This window comes from Artemia franciscana, chromosome 20 (genome assembly GCF_032884065.1).
Source record: "Artemia franciscana chromosome 20, ASM3288406v1, whole genome shotgun sequence".
Lineage (NCBI taxonomy): Eukaryota > Metazoa > Arthropoda > Branchiopoda > Anostraca > Artemiidae > Artemia > Artemia franciscana.
The window spans coordinates 31,961,888-31,979,747 of NC_088882.1; the positions used below are offsets into that span (position 1 = coordinate 31,961,888).

At 34.3% G+C, this 17,860-nt stretch overlaps 1 protein-coding gene across 3 annotated transcripts in view; it reads right to left on the reverse strand.

The window, feature by feature from the left end:
• The window catches only part of LOC136040124 (homeobox protein cut-like), a 233,528-nt gene that overhangs the window by 156,939 nt on the left and 58,729 nt on the right, over window positions 1-17,860 (reverse strand). For all 3 annotated transcript variants that reach the window (XM_065724226.1, XM_065724224.1, XM_065724225.1), the window contains exons 3-4: window positions 13,183-13,286; window positions 2,122-2,339 (exon numbers count right to left, since the gene is read on the reverse strand). In XM_065724226.1, the coding sequence (XP_065580298.1) occupies window positions 2,122-2,339; window positions 13,183-13,286 (322 nt within the window). The remainder of the gene's footprint in view (window positions 1-2,121; window positions 2,340-13,182; window positions 13,287-17,860) is intronic.

Here is a 17,860-nt window from a genome sequence, read left to right on the forward strand (position 1 = left end):
TACTTACGATAAAAAAATCGACAAGATGAAAATAAAAATAATAATATAAAATAGTTAAGATAATTTTAAGATAATAATTTACAGAAGAGTGACATATTCTTCAGCCATTAAATTTAGTAACTTGTATACTAATTGTAAGAAATTTGTGGTTTTTCTCTAGTTTCTTGTGATTGTATAATTTCTTATAATTCATATTTTTCCTAACTTAAGGATGCTTAGTAATGCCGCTAACAGTCCCAGTATTTTCTGAAATAACATACCCTTAAAGGTGAGCAAAGATGTTATAACCAGCATACAACCTGGATAGGGTATTTGTAGAACCGTTCAAAGGAAGGGGAAAACCAGTTCAGCAGCCCCGGGCATCATATCTGGAAGGGGAAGAGCTGCCGCGGAAGGGAGTTGCCCACTTTGAAAAAAATTCACTTTGATTCGGCTTTTCTTTGCTCATATTTGGGTCAGGAGGGGGCGATGTAATTAATATTAGTCCAGGCATAACCGACCCTAGAAACAGCTCTAGGTATTTGGTAAAGATTCCGTGAGCCAGGTGTAAGCCAAGATAGTTTCTACTCTCAAGAAGAACTCCTCCAGGATAGTTATGCGTCGACCTTCTAGGGTTATGTGTCAACTTGGTGGAAATATGCCCTATTTAGGATCTAGTTTTAAGGGGATATTAGTTGACAGTTCGATCTAAAATTATGTACTTTATTTTTCTTCAGAATATCATAGTCTTTCTGTCCGTTGCTTTCTCAACACCATTAGAGTGAAAGGTTTTAGGCTATATGCAATTTCAGAACAGTCCTAACAAAGTCAGAACCCTGAAAATTCTTCAGATTTTTTTTTAGGGATCAAGCTCATTCGCAAAGAGGTGCGCCTACCCCTTGCACCACTGGTGTCAACCTTGAAGCCTTAATTATTGCTTCTGTTTTCAGCTTATTTCTGTCTCTTTTCCTTCAACCATTAGTACTGTTTGATCCTATGGGGTGAGCTTTAGTCTGACGTTTTTTCCTGTTATCTGTGAATTTAGAGTAAGGATATATAAATAATAATATACCTAGTGTTGTTACCTTCTAACTCAAAAATTACTTACTAGGAAGAATCCAAGGGGGTCCAGACAATCTCTTAAGAACTCTATCTGGATATTAATGTCTTATCGCCGGTGGTTCTATCCAAGATAGTGAATTACGGGGGTTGCCTCCCAAAATCATTTACTTGGGGTGACCCTCATATTTATATGATTATGCAAGTTTATCATAATCGTGACAGAGACTAACTTGCGGAGAAATTATGTCAAATGAGTCGTATTTTTCAATTTTTTTTGTTTTAGGGAGCAGAGCAGGGAGCCACCCGCTGGGAATATCTATGCAATAATAGAAATTAATAAAGCAACTGTTGAAGTTTGCCTGCAAACCTAAAGCTTGAATTCATTCAATAATTGGTTAAATTTAATTTACAGATTATGTTTCAGAGTATTATTAGAATATCAAGTATTGAAAAATAAATATGTCCGGATTCAAAAATTAGCACCATAAGATGGAGATTAGCAATCCTGCCCTCTATATTTTGAGAAATACCTGTTAATATTTTTTCAACTTAAAATGATCGAAATTGACCCAACCCTCTAGGTTTTGAAATTAATTTTTTTTCGCATCTTCATGTAATTCAATGAATTTAGAAAAAATCGAATCAACACTATCAAAAAAACACACGTTCATTTATTTTCGTTAAAAAAAACTAAAAAAATCCTCTCACCCCCTTAGAGTTTCGTGAATTGGTGCCACTGCTATGCAGGAAGAAAGGCTAAGAAGTCTGGCCATTTCAAGGTCTGTCAAAATGTTATATGAATCTTTTTTAAGTATTACTATTTTTTGATACTCTTTATAATGCCCTCCACCAAACTAAAAGCACGTGGATTTGCACAAGAATATTGTCCACAATTGATGTCCACAAACTAACTCTCTCGGACTTACCCTATATAATAGTCTAGACTATATGTCTACGTGAACATTTAAATTACTCTCATTTCGCAAATGGCAGTTATAAGTTACATTGGTAAAAGTTCTAGAATATTGCAGCTACTTCTGCTTCCTTGCAGCAGTAGTGATGCAGCTGCATGTGCCTTACCTCTTCTGTGAGCATTCCACCAAGTGAAGGGGGAAAGGGGCTCCCTCCATAAAAACCGGGGTATAAACTAGAAAATTGTCCCGGCTGAAACCCAGATGATGCTAAGTTGTGCAAAAAAGGCCATTGTGACTGTCCCGAATTTGGTAGGTCTTTCGAGAAGTCCCGAACTGTAAGTCCCGAGGCTGGACTTCCAGTTGGTCTTGGAGCCATATTTGTTCCTGAAAATAAAAATACATGTAAGCTTCCACTTGCAAAGCGGCGAGCACATATAGTGCCTTCCGGCTAATTTAAAATCTGTGACAACTTACCCTTAAAAATCTAACTTAATAACGTAAGCCGCTTTTGAGATACTACTTTGTTACCTTTTGAAAATCTATACATTTATAGTTCGTTTTGATTTAGTTGAACATCCGCCTAAAAATTCCCTCAAATCTTTACCTTAATACCCTAAGCTGCGTAGTAGCAACAGCAGTAGTAGCAGCAGTAATATTAGTAGCAGCACGCGCATAGCTTCTTTGGTTTCTTCAACATCCCCTTGAACACACGCTGAAAGTTAGAACTTAGTACCATCAATCGTTTCTGAAGCATTGCTAATACGTCCTCTTAATCAGGCACCTGAGCAAGGGAAAGGAGTCCCCTCCCGCACTGAATTAATTAAAGACTTGACTAAGCGTGATACCGATACTTGAACAACCATTTTTTGAACCTTGCTGATAGTAGCCTATTGCTGGAGCCATAATACTAAATCAGTGGCTCCTACAGGCGTTTGCCTAGGTTATATCATCCATTGTGTTTTCTGAAAGAGCCAAATCGCTCCCGTCTGTGGAGGGCTTCATTGCCCTATAAATTAGAATTAAATGAACTGGAAAGGTTTTTCCCACTTTTCTTAATTTATCTAAGTAATTCTGGCATTTGTCGCTACTCATCTTCAAACACTGACTTTCTTAGAGGGACTTAGCGCCCTTGAAAATGGAAATAATATTATAATCCACCTACTCAATTGAAGATAGTAGAATCAGATAAAAAAAAAAGAAAAATACAACGAAAATAACAAATTAATAACTTTACAATGACTTAATAACTATTATAAACAAAATTAAACACCTAAATATAATAAAACAGCCGTAAACGGTGATCAGTGGTCCCAGCTGAAGGCAGGCAGCATCAGAGGCAAGTTTACGTTGATGATGATAAAAGCAAGCATTATATCATTTGCACTAAACTAATAGATTATTTTTCTACAAACTCCTTAGAAGAGAATTGCAGTGCCTCACTGAAAATGTCCCTCATGCCTCCTCATTTCCTTCAACCATAGATATAATTTTATATTGAAGTTCGTGATTTTATTCGGTTTAAATCTTATTTTATTGTGTTTTTTTCTTTTTTTAATTCTTTTTTTTTAATTTAAGTTTAGAACTCGTTTGGTTTTGTTTGATAAGTAAAAACCTATTAAAAGTCCTATGAAGAACTATTTTTCGCACCTATCCACGAGGAATTCCCATTTTTAACAAGAGTTAGACCTCCCAGATTGAAGGGTACACATTTACGGAATTTCAGGCATTACGGCAATTGAGTCTGAAATAGGCGATAATTTTTTTTTTCAAATATAGTAGCGTACAATTAAACTGCAATTAATTTTTTTAAGTGTTTGACCAAAATTGTGCCATTTTAGCAAAAATGATAGGTACTATATATATATATATATATATATATATATATATATATATATATATATATATATATATATATATATATATATATATATATATATATATATATATATATATATATATATATATATATATATATTTATTTATTTATATATGTATATATTCATCTTAATGAGGGAAAACTGGGATGTCAACTGTAATCATCTGGATATTCATTCAACTCATAAAAAAAGTTAGATATTTCATAAAAAATTCCATGAATTCTACCGATTTTCCTATTATTTACCAAAACTGTATTACAATTAGCGAGCAATCTCAGCTTCAAAATTATCACGTCTACAAAATTAATAATAAACAAAGTTTGCCATAAGGTAGATGACGTTGATAATTATATTTATATTGATGCTAGCTCCGAATACCACATCAGTTAGTTGCCCATAATCTTTTAGCCCAAATTTTAAAACCGGCATTAACCAGTCTTCAACTATAGAGCTCTACAAAAATTAAAAGAGTAATATAAATAAGTTTATTAAATATTATTATCTTGGTTACAAATATACGGAATGCTAAGAAAACGATCTCTTTTTTAGAACAGTAAATATAAGATTCAAAATTTATTATAAAGGACTCAAAATTCGAAACAAATATTTCACTATTATGTAAAATATTTGACACTATATAGAACTGAATTTTATATTACAAGTGAATAAACATAATAGCACGAAGAATATTAATGAAGTTATTTTTTTATCATCCAGGGGCTAAAACTTCCCGCCATAACGATCTAAGCAGACGGGACTATTAGCAATGCCTTAGCAGGTTTTTAGCATTGTGCTTGATGTTTTACATTAGAAATTAGATAAAAAACAAGTTTTTCAACTGAAAGTAACGAGCAACGTTAAAACTTAAAACCAACAGAAATTGCTACGTATATGAGGGGGGGGGGCATCCCTTCTATCAATGTTCAAATTTCATCTTAATTCTTTAAGAATGACTCCTGAATGACAAAGACCGTTTAATTAGAATAAACAGCTCTCTTTCAAAGTACTTAAAAAAAGTTTAGTGTAAAGAGCGAGATGGTGACAAGGGTGCCACCCCCCTCATATACGTAATAATTCTTGCTCGTTTTAATTTTCAATGTTGCTCTTTACTTTCAGTTGAAAAAAACTTGTTTTCTCATTTACTTTATGATGTTTTTTTTTCATTTACTTCATAATAGGAAATCTGTCTCCCCCTCCATGGAAAATTCCCTTCGCCAATGAAAAATTCCTCCATGGAAAGATCTTCCCACGTAACCACATTTTCGTACGTAGGAGCTTGAAAGCTCTGGAACAGGGTTCTTTAGTGTGCTGAATCTGATAGAGTGATTTTCATTAAGATTACTTGACGTTCAGGGGGTGTTTTCCTCTTTATCAAAAATTGGGCAAGTTTCCTCAGGCTTGTTACTTTTGATGGGTACATTAAATTTGATACATATTTTGAGTAAATATCAAAATTATATTTATTAATGTATCTATTGTTTCTTAGAAACAATAGATACATGTATCCCTGTATCCCTGTTATATAGATACATATATCCTTAGATATAGATGCATGTATCCTTATTCGTGTATCCCTGTTTCTTAGAGCTTTGGTTACTATCGAGCCATATCGCTCCTTAATTACAATTCTTTACCAAAAACTGTTTTAAAAAAGAAAGCAGTTTAGGCCTTCCAAATTAGCAGAACAGATCCATACTGAGCGTTCAGTTTTTACGTTATAAGATAAGACCTTTGGCAGAAAAAATACTATCACAATCTTGGTTAGGCTAAATTCGTGTTTCGGAGGAAAAAAATATAGAGCAATAACATCAAAAAAGGTTTAAAGCAAAAATACACTTGAAATTGGCAAAAGGATGCAACTGTCATTTTATGAAATTGGCAACAAATATTAAAACTGAGAAATAAATATATGTAAACTTAAAACGAATACAAATAGTATATTAAAAGGTATATTAAAATATAGTACATTAAAAAGGACAAGAAAGCGAAAACCGAAAAAATAACAATAAGTAAATTAGTTGAAATTTTATTAATTTTTTTTTTTAATGAGAGACACGATTCTTTTTCGTATCCTGAATTCAAACCGGGAATGGAGGACAAGAAAGAAACAGGCTGAGAAACGACCTAAAAAATTTAAGTAGGTTAATGGTCTGGAATTTTTTGAAAACATTTTTGCATGATTATCTGATTGTGGAACTTGATTTTGCTTAAATCAAACCAACAGGTTCCAAAAATATATTAATTATTATAACTAATATATCTAATTTTTTCCTAATATAAGAGACATAATTATCTTTCGTATCCTGAACTCAAGCCGGGAATGGAGGACAATATAGAAATAGGCTAAGAAACGGCCAAGGGTGGGCAGAGAGTGCCTTTCGGGGAAAATCACTCCTTCCCGGAGATATAGCATGTAGACAATTCAATCCTGGTGAAAATTTACCTCAGATACTTACCCTTAACATCTCCACGTGCAAAATTGAGTCGGCAAAGAGAAAGCAAGACATAAGAAGAATTTCGTATAGGAATTCTGACAAATTCCCCACCGGGTAAACTTTCCCCTGGAAAATTCCCTCTCCATGGATAATATTTCCTATGGAAAAATCCCTCCAGCAGAAAATTCGTCCCTTCACCCAAAAAATGTATGCATACTTCCCAATGACAAATGCTACACGTAAACAATGGGCAAATTTTATAATATAACGACTTTCCCCAGGGGATGTGGAGGGTCATTTAATTTCCAGAGGCGTAGTTATTCGGATTTTTAACTATACTGAACAAAATGGCTTTCTCAAAATTTTGAAAAGCGTTTCCATAACTCATTTCAAACTACTAAATAACAAACCCGTCCTATTTCACAGCTTATTGTTATAGGAACAGTGTTGTCAACGCTTCCGACGAAAAAGTACCGCAAAACGCCCTAAAATTGTACTATATCTATTTTTTGCGTGCTGTGCTATGGGCAAGACAAAACACTTTTTTGCTACGCACAACACGTAGACGATGGGAAAATTACATTACATTAAAAGAATGAAGTATCAGATATCTTCTTTCAAAAATATGTGGGAGACCTCCTTTCCCCTGCAGAGACCATTTTGGTGTCACTCCTAGAAAATAGCTGCTCACCTATTTTGTACTTACCGTACAGACAGGTGTGCAGCTTCAAGCTATATTATGACCGCAAGAGGCCAATAACATGCACTTAAACAAATGTGTAAAGGAAATCTTAAAACTCTAGAAGAGAAAACAAATAAAAACTACAATTCCCTCTGCTCGCTGCGTCCTGAATCCCAGTCAAATCTTTTTGTACCATATTTTACCACATTTTGCAAAATTTACCAGAAAATTTGTGATTGTACCAGAATGTACCTTTAGAGGTGAAATGTACCAAACCGGTACAATGTACCGCTGTTGGCAACTCTGTATAGGAATAGACTTGCTCAAAGAGATTAGGTTTATACTCCCTCTGAAACAAGCGATTCTCCGACAAGGCTACATCAACAACTTGATCTCAAAGGACAATACACTGATATGATTGCATTTATCAATGTCAGATCTATCCAAAGATCGAGTCACAATTCAGTTGTTCTTAGAAAATTGTCTTGGGTCAACAGGAGATACGGCGTTATAGATCCTAATGCTGCCACATGCAGATGTATTGAAGCTGTATAATGGATCCCCATGGCGTTCCCTACAGTAAATGTATCGCGTTTTTTTGTGTATGTAATTATTGTGCTTGTGTTCTTATGTTATGAATTTTATTTTAGTTTTATTTGTCATTTTCTGTCTTTCTCTTATTTTCTTATACTCTTTTATTATTGTGTTTACATGGGTCATAAGTAAATACAATTCAATATTTCTGACGCGTTTTCGACGTCTTTTCAATCTAACTAAGAATTTAAAACAATCTTAAGGAATGCAATTTGGTGAATGGATAAAGCCGACTCGACTATCAAAAGATAGGAAGATGTCGCGTTACGTTTAAACATTAAAAACATAGAACTGCAGAAAAACAACATACGCTGGTTCAGGGATCAAAGACCTTTCGGTCATGGTGCTGGGTGGGCTAGGTTATGTTGCACAGATGAAAGCTGATGAAATTCTTGATAATCGATCTGGACCCATGGACCTATCTGGAATCCGTATTGACAACTCTCGGACTAGGTCATGTCATCCAAAGAAAAAAGGACGCATTTCGTTGGAACGTCCACAGAAAATTATTAACAAAACATGGATACGTCATGGATACTTTGGCAAAATTAAAGAAGAACCTTGAACCATGGGAGGCTTCCGGAGGCATGGTAGGCTTTGGGACAGATATTGGCTGAACATCACCGAGGAAGCTTACGCCGATAGATTAAAGCGTTCGTTGGAACGAACTCTAAGAGGTACTTGTGTATTATTCAGAACACACTCAGTAAGTGAAATTAGGTTCTTTCATGAAACAAACTACGATGCAGGTACATTTTCTGAGAAAATCCGGTTTTATAGCCACAAAGAAAAAACTCAATTTAGTTTGCTACGCATAGTGATAGAAGATAGTATCTGAACATTGATTTTGAAATTATGATTTGGGAATAAATTATTATAGAATAAAAAATAAAATAAAATAAAGTATTATATTTTCATCATATTTTGTTTTATTTCAATAGATTTATCAAAAGTTTGGGCTATATATTTGCACATTAGGGAATGGGTGCATTATATCAAATACCTAACTTAACCTAACCACCTCTATATATAAAATATTTGATTAAAATGTACCTGCATCATAGTTTGTTTCACGAAAGAACCAAACTTCACTTATTGAGTGTGTTCTGAATAATACACAAGTACCCTCCGAAATCAATTGGTGCTTGGCAGGACAATTCTTTGTCTGGTTCCCGCGAAAAGTAAGTACATTAGATACTTCATAGGGAGAATTAAACAGTGAAACTATAGAAAGAGCAGAGTGAAGTAGGAGTTCGCGCACGGTTCAGCTGGCCTCAAGTGGCTTGGTTCTGGTTTCCAATGTTTGCATAGTAAACAAATAAACACGCATCCGTGATATTTCTTCTGGTAAAAAAAAAAAATAAAAAAATACAGAATTCCACATTTTTACAGATAGGAGCTTTAAAACTCTGATACGATGAATCCGATGGTATTATTTTCATTAAGATTCTTTGTCTTTTAGAGGATGTTTCCCCCCTTTTTCGAAAATCGGGCAAATTTTTCCAGGCTCGTAGTCTTTCATGGATAACACTAAACTTAATGACTCTTATATATTTGGAATCAAGCAGTTCGTGGTAACGAGCTGTAAGTAAGGAGCATCCCGGCTCAATAGTAACCGAAACTCTAAAAACCGGAATTTTGATACGAATAGATACATAAAAAGAATTGGATTTTTAAGTTGATTTTAAATATATCAGTTTCATCAAGTTTAGTCCTACCCATCAAAAGTTGTGTGTCTGAGAAAATTTGCCTTATTTTCGAAAAAAGGGGAAACACCCCTTAAAAGTCATAGAATCTTAATGAAAATCATACCACCAAATGAGATCCAAAATTTAGCGTATCAGAGAATCCTACTGTAAAGGTTTCAAACTCCTATCTGCAAAACTGTAGAATTTTGTTTTTTTTTTGCCATAAACAAGATCACGGCTCTACGTTTATTTGGTTTTATTTCCCCAAGGGGAGATCGTATCGACCCAGTGGTCCTAGAATGTCGCGAAGTGGCTGATTTGAATGGAAATTAAAAGTTCTAGTGACCTTTTTCAGTGACCAAAAAATTTGGAGGGTAACTAGGCCCCCTCACAAGCTCATTTTTCCCCCAAAGTCACCGGACCAAAATTTTTAGATAGACATTTTGTTCAACATAGTCGCAAAATCTCATAACTATATCTTTGAGGACGACTTAATATTTTCAGGGGGGATTTTTTCTGGCGAGGGTGGAGGTTGGGAAGAGAGGGTTACGTGTGAGGATCTTTCTATGGAGGAATTTTTCACGAGAAAAAAGAATTTCCATGAAGGGGGCATTCGATGCCCAGCATTATTTAAAAAACAGTCAGAATTGCACAAAAAACACAAGCTTTTTCAACTGAAAGTAAGGAGAAACATTAAAACTTAAAAGAACAGAAATTATTACGTATATGAGGGGGGTTCTCCCCCTCATCAACACCTCGCTCTTTAAGCTAAAGTATTTTTAGTAATTTCAAAAAAGCTATTTATTCTAATTAAACGGCTTTTGGGATTCAGGGGGAATTCTTAAAGAATTGGAACAACATTCAAACGTAAGCGTAAGGAGCGAGGTATTGACGAGGGGGTGAACTCCCTCATATCACGTATATGAGGGTGTTTCTTCCCCACGTCAGTCCCTCACTCTTTACGCTGAAGTCAGAATTTTGTTAAATAGTGGCTGATATAAACAATAATTTGTGTTATTTTTTCGGCCAATCTTAGGGTTTAATGTTATCTTAAGCAGCTTCTTAACTACGATTAAATAAAAGAAACAAGTTTTTTCGACTCAAAGTAATGAGCAACATTAAAACTTGATATGAACATAAATAATTACGTAATGCAGCAGGTTCACCCCCTGTCAATGCCTCGATCTTTACGCTAAAGTTCGAATTTTATTCCAATTCTTTAAGAATGACCCCTGTATCACAAAGGCCATTTAACTTAGAATAAATAGCTCTCTTGAAAGTACTAAAAAAAACTTTAGCATAAAAGCGAGGTATTGACGAAGGGAGAACCCCTTATATACGCAGTAATTTCTGTTTGGTTTAAGTTTTAATGTTGCTCCTTAGTTTCGTGTGAAAAAAACCCGTTTTTTATTTGATCAGCATAATAAGGCGATTCTTTTGATATATCTATTGATATCAATATTCTGTTTCGTTACTATTGAGCCGCATAAACTCCTTAGTTTCAGTTTGTCACCATGAACAGTTTTATATACGTGATTTTAGTCTCTTTTTTTTAAGTTTCAAAAGATACTGTATGGATTTTTTCTATCTTAAAATAGTGATTAAATTTTGATTATAATATTGAGTAGAAATTTGAGAGAATTTATGACAAAGCTAAACTTTGAATTATTTACGTACATGCAAAATTATATATGTTTGAAAACATTTTTTGTCACTTCTATATATTTATGTACATACAAATAAACATATTTATGTCTAAACTAATATATTTTTCCATACTAAACTCGCACATTTCAGTCTTTAAATACACACAATTGTGGGTATTAATAAAACTCACAAGAGTAAATTCAGCAGACTTCTGACTCATAAAAATGAGCACACAATTGTGTGCTCTTAAAATACACACAATTCTTTAAATACACACAATTGTGGGTATTAATAAAACTCACAAGAGTAAATTCAACAGACTTCTGACTCATAAAAATGAGCACACAATTGTGTGCTCTTAAAATACACACAATTCTTTAAATACACACAATTGTGGGTATTAATAAAACTCACAAGAGTAAATTCAGCAGACTTCTGACTCATAAAAATGAGCACACAATTGTGTGCTCTTAAAATACACACAATTGTGGGTATTAATAAAACTCACAAGAGTAAATTCAGCAGACTTGACTCATAAAAATGAGCACACAATTGTGTGCTCTTAAAATACACACAATTCTTTAAATACACACAATTGTGGGTATTAATAAAACTCACAAGAGTAAATTCAGCAGACTTCTGACTCATAAAAATGAGCTTCACTTAATAAATTTATTGCTATTATAAATATAAAAAGGACATTTTTCATCTATATAAGGACTTAATGAAGCAGATTGCAACATCTAACGCAATAAAAAAAAAAGGTAAAATAGGAAATTTTTAGAAATCGAGACCTTCTTAAGTCACCAAAAATAACCAGAACTAATTGAAAAGTTACTACTACCAGGGTTGCCAACTCTTTGGTCCATGAATGTGTCCTATGAGCATCCAAAAATGTTTAATTTTTATGTAAATGTCCATTTTGAAATCTCAAAAACTAGAAATCATTTTTCTTACTAGTTGTATTATTGTGATCTACTTTCCTCTATTCTATTACCTCTATTCTACTTTCTGTGATCATTCTGTCCTTTATGCTTTAGGTCTTTTCCCCCTTCTTAATAATGGTAATTTAAAAAGAATTAGGATAAATTATTTCAAATTTTGCAAATTTCTTCTGTATATTCCACCTTGGACAAAAAACCGGACTCTTGTTAAAAAATTCTCAGTTCCTGACATAACTTTAAAGTTGGAGATTCTTCACAGACAACTCTCCAGTACAGCTTCTGCGCGCCTATCCTCTCACCACCGTCTTATCCGTTTTTTTTCGTTGACTTTGTGTATGTATTTGTTTTTCTCTTTGTGTTTTTTGTATTTCATCTTTTGTGTGCATCTAATGTTCATTTTTTTTCATAGTTCGTTATTCTGTGTGTTTATTTAATTTTTTGTATTAATGTAAAAAATTTCTATTGTCATTACTTTTAATTTTTTGTATGTTTTGCTTTTTTTGTGTGTATTTAATTGTTTGTACTTCACATTTTAATACTTTTATAGTGTTGTTGTGGGTAAGAAATAAATTATTATTATTATTATTGACCGCAAAACGCTTTGATACCTCTTTTAAAGCAGCCACCTAACAATGAAAACAAAAAAGTCCATATAAGTCCATATTCTACAAATACAGAAGAGAGAATAATGAGGACTTTTTTTTCCCAACACAGTGAACGAAAAAAAATTATTTGAATGTTTCGGTCCTATATCTAAGTGGCGTCTTCAGCAAAGAAAATAATAAACAATAACACACTTACAATAAAAATTTCTTGGTTAAAAATCCGTTTTTTTTTTTAAATAGTCTAGGCATCATTACTTCTTAACGAAAAGTTCAGCCAAGACTGTGTGATAAAAGCTAACATTTTATCGCAATGTTAAAGAAGACATTCATAAAAAATGGCGAAGCACGAAAGCATGAAGCTCAAATAAATAAGTAAATACCTTATTTTGAAGGGAAAACTCTACTTAAGACTTCTCTGGCAAAACCTGGACGCTGAAAAAAAAGCGAAAAAGTAGGCTGCATTGACTCCATTCAGTAGAAATTTACTAAAACTCGCAACTTCGCGACTCAGACTCCACATCCCTGTTTTAAAGCTTCATTTATCCAGATTTTATAAGTTACAACCGACTTCAACTCCGCACACGCTCTTCCTGCACCCCAATTTATTCAAAGGACGAAAGTTAATTGCAATTAGCATTACAAAATGCACTCCTTTAAGCTAATTACATATGGTTAAAAACCATCTTCTTAGATTAATGAAATAATGAAGACTTGATGAAATAAAAAAAAGAATGAAAAAAAAAATAATAAACTACCTTCGTCCCTTCTCAAACGTTCTTGGAGGAGAATATCGAAGGATTGTTGTCCGTTGCCTTCTGTTGAATTTGAGTCTTGTGTCTGTGCCATGGACCCCAAAAACCTTGAATAAATTTTCAGTTAAAATTTTCAAATAATAAGTTCTATTCCTTTGAACTGCTTTAAGACAGCGAGTCTGTGACTCAATACAACCTATACGCCAAGATAAAGGTGACTAAACCGGTTGTTTGATCAAGTATCCAGGGCTTTTTAAGCCCCCCCTGAAGGTTTTTTAAGGCTTTTTTAAGCCCCCCTCTCTGAACAAAAATCCTGGACATGGCCCTGCCCAGAGGATGACAAATCGTCAAACGAAAACTTTCGTTTTCAAACGAAAACGACGAATCGTGAACGAAAACTTTGGTTCATGTTTATGTAGCCCACACAATATTGGACTGTCCCACATGAAGTTTTATGTTGATTTCAAAAATAAAAGAATTTTTAGGGTTTCTTCAAATTTCCCCAAATAGAATTGGGGTCTTCGAAATTTTTGGAAAGCCGGGTTTTCGGAGGAGTGCTACTATTCCAAAATATGTGATTTAAAGTGATTTTACATTCTCTTGATTAGGGTTTTTATTTAAAAAACCTACGCCTACTCCCTTCTGGATTTTGGAAAATACTTTTATTTTGTATCTTCATAACGATAAAAATACCCCCCCCCCCTTTTAGGGAATAGAGACCCAGGTCCTCGTTCAAACAGCTGGCGATTGTTGAAAAAAACGTATTCTTCCCTTTTGGGTTTTAACATTCCAACAAAAACTTGTGTATTGTAACATCTTCTCAGTGAAATCAGTTAAAAATCAAGCGTTCCAGTTCATTTTACGAATTTTTAACTATGGAATAGAATTTAGGCCTATATATCAATTGTATATATTCTAAATAAATACAGTTTTTTATAAATTATACTATTTGCTGCATGATAATTCTTTTTTATTTTCAGACGTTTTTAATATTGACTATAAATCATATTATTTACTACGAAATATGTTTTATTATAAATTAAAGCAGATTATATTATTTAAGTTCTTAGCAAATTATGGTTAGAGCGTAGTAATTTCAGTAAACCATATTATTTATAATAAGCCTGGGAACCCAGTTTTCTGTTCAAGAACTTTTTTGCAACTTTTTACGCCGATACTGATTATGCAATCATAACGGTTTGATCACCAATAGTATCTGCGTGATTATTTTTTTCTGCTTTTTCACAAAACTTGGGTATTTTTAGATGGGGAGGGAAAACACTGAACTTTTTACTTTTTACGATTTCCTAGAAACTTCTTATCGAAATTATCATTTCCATTTTATTATTGGACCCACCCCTTATGTTGGAAAAAAAATTTCACGTACGTGTCAGCTCCCTAGGTATGCTTTTGCTTTATTTATTTTTATTTCACACAAACGAAAAAGAAAGCTGATAACTTGAAATAGCAATAGTAATGGATTCCCAAGAGACACAACTACTGGATTTGATCATGCAATCCGCGGTAGGATAATTAACATTTTAGTTATTATTTACTAATAATACCATACCAAGTTATTTTTTCATGTCAATATCTAAATTAGTAATAATTGCTCATTAGCATAAATTTCTTTCTTTGATTAAAGCCGCTGAAAGCGGGCCTCGTTAATCAAAATTAGCAGTTGTATTAATGAATCGAATTAATGAATCGAACAGAATTTAAGATGCCAATGTAAGACAATATCCTTAATTGGCAGAGTATGAATTGTATAACTTGCAATATGCATCTAATTGTTTGGGCAACACCGAGGCTTTATTCCTGGAAGAATTTTTGAGTTGTCAAAAATTCTTGGCCCTTGGGGGACACTGGCCCTAAAACCAACTCAAACATTCGCAGGAATGAAATTTTGACAAACAGGGCTACGTCGCACGGTAAGACCTTAACTTTTGACCTTTTCTTAGTAAGGCATCCATTTTTTAGAGCAACTTAGGTCAAACAAAGACGCATTAAGGTCAAAATTCTCAAGGTCATATTCGGATTGTAGCTAGCTTGAGCCTTGCAACTAGTATTCAGGGTAACCACTCCTAGTGATCTTTCACTATTTCTAGTGAGTTTGTTTGTTGCAAAAAGAAATTGCTAAATCAGCACATAAAGCACTAGATTATTGAAGCAAATCACTAAATCGACCAAAAAATTGCTAAAATCATCCTTAATTGGCAGAGTATGAATTGTATAACTTGTAATATGTATCTAATTGTTTAGGCAACACCGAGGCTTTATTCCTGGAAGAATTTTTGAGTTGTCAAAAATTCTTGGCCCTTGGGGGACACTGGCCCTAAAAGCAACTCAAACATTCGCAGGAATGAAATTTTGACAAACAGGGCTACGTCGCACGGTAAGACCTTAACTTTTGACCTTTTCTTGGTAAGGCATCCATTTTTTAGAGCAACTTAGGTCAAACAAAGACGCATTAAGGTCAAAATTCTCAAGGTCATATTCGGATGGTAGCTAGCTTGAGCCTTGCAACTGGTATTCAGGGTAACCACTCCTAGTGATCTATCACTATTTCTAGTGAGTTTGTTTGTTGCAAAAAAAAAATGCTAAATCAGCACATAAAGCACTAGATTATTGAAGCAAATCACTAAATCGACCAAAAAATTGCTAAAATCAAGTGATTTTTTCACCACGTGGCAACCCTGCTGGTCATGTCTAGGTGTATTAGGGGTTATAAACCCATCTGAAATGTATGTCCGACTTGTAAAAACATAACAATAATTAACAAAACTAATTTTTGATGCGTTTTTTAAGTTTTTTGTACCCCCCAAAAGAAAATACCCTTTTATACCTCCCCACCCCGAAAAAATCCCGGATATGACCCTTAGGATTGTATCCAGGATTTTCTTTTGGGTGAGGGCTAAAAAAAAACTTAAAAACGCGGCAAAAATTTATTTATATTGATTTTTGTTACGTTTTCTGCGAGTTGGAAAAACATCTCAAGGTCAACCCCTCTACCCCCCTGGATACTGCCTTGCCGACCCTGCCCGCTAGTATTCCGTTGAAAACAGGTCGTGTTACTTTAAAATAGCAATTGAACCGCAATGAATTGAACAACATTTCTATATATTTCATGCAAAACAAAGGTGATGAGGTGATGCTGGATAAGGAGAGGACTGATCGAGCGGATAGCTTCACTTACTTGGGTAGTATTATTAGCGAAGATGGTGGATATGAAGATGTAAAAAGTAGAGTAGCCAAGGCCCAAGTTTTTCATTATTGGAAAAACTAGGAAGGTAAGTCTGTGAACCAAGATCAAAGTGTCGGAAGTGAGGTTAATGCCAGTGGTCATGCATGGTTCTGAGAGGGGGCTCTCCGAACAGCAAAGGAAGATTTGTTAAATGTTTTCCAGAGGAATTTCCTATGGAAAGTTTTAGGTACCCATTTGACCGAATGTATGTCAAACAATAAGCTACCTGAAAAACGGAACTCTGTCTGACCTTCGAGGGTTACAATGAAAGAAGGGGTAAGTTGACTAAGATACGTTTTACACAAGAGGCACGGCAGACTCAACCAAAAATTGCTCTTTTTGGCCGTCCACCTTAGATTCGACAAAAAGCAGGTTTTCCCGTCGATGGGACGATGTCATAGGGAAGAATTTAAAGGAAATAGAAATTTCCTTCGATTCGGTAAGGAGTCAGGCTTTCAATAGATTAGGGGAATGCGTGCGCAGCATTGTTGGCCGCGGGATCTTGGTGCTGCAATATATATTAAAATATAAAATGTTGCTGCAATTACTACTAAAATATTTAATTAGTAGTAATTACGGTAGGAATTTACAACAGAACATATTTAACTGGAAAAAAATGGTGTTAAGAGAAAGTATGATAACACGCTTAAAATCAAAACCTTGCATCAGCACAGCAAAAATCAAAACCAAAATTTCCAGGTTGCCAATAAAATATTAAAGATCTTTATTCGATGCCACAATAAGCTCAAAATGAAACCACAATAGCTTTTAAGCTAGTTCCCTAACGGCCATGGTGGTACAGGTGAAATGAATTGAAGAAATTACAGGGCAGCATTAGCATCCCTACCACACCTTACATTCAGTCTGACTTTAACCCTCTGGTGGCAACTTCAGAAGTATGGAATACACTTCTAGCTGTGGCATGGAACTACCACTCTTTCGGCACATTTAAAAAGTCTGGTGGTTCAGTGTTTATAGGTTGACTCAAATCAATAAATAGTGATTGATACTTTTATTTATTATGTAGTTATTCTTTCTTATTGATTGGATATATGTTTATTGTCTCTTTTTATGTGAGTAATGGTTGAATTTTGAAATTATTTCAAAATTCCCATCTCCATTATCACACAAGAAACTAGCCACAACCGAAGAGGATGGATATCGATGAGATGAGAATCTTTTCTGCTTTGATACGGGTGAAAAAGGAATCAGAAATTATAAGCCCCATTGGCAGGACATTGTAACCCATCGGTAGTAGACCCCTTCCCCATGATTTATCAGAAACATGCCTAGTCATAACCATACAGGATGTAAATTGATGAGATGAAAATAATTGTCTCTTTAGCATGGATGTAATAGGAATTAAAGAACTATTAACCCCACCGACAGGGCAATGTCACTCAGCGAAATTACAAAAACTCACCCCTACCCCCAACC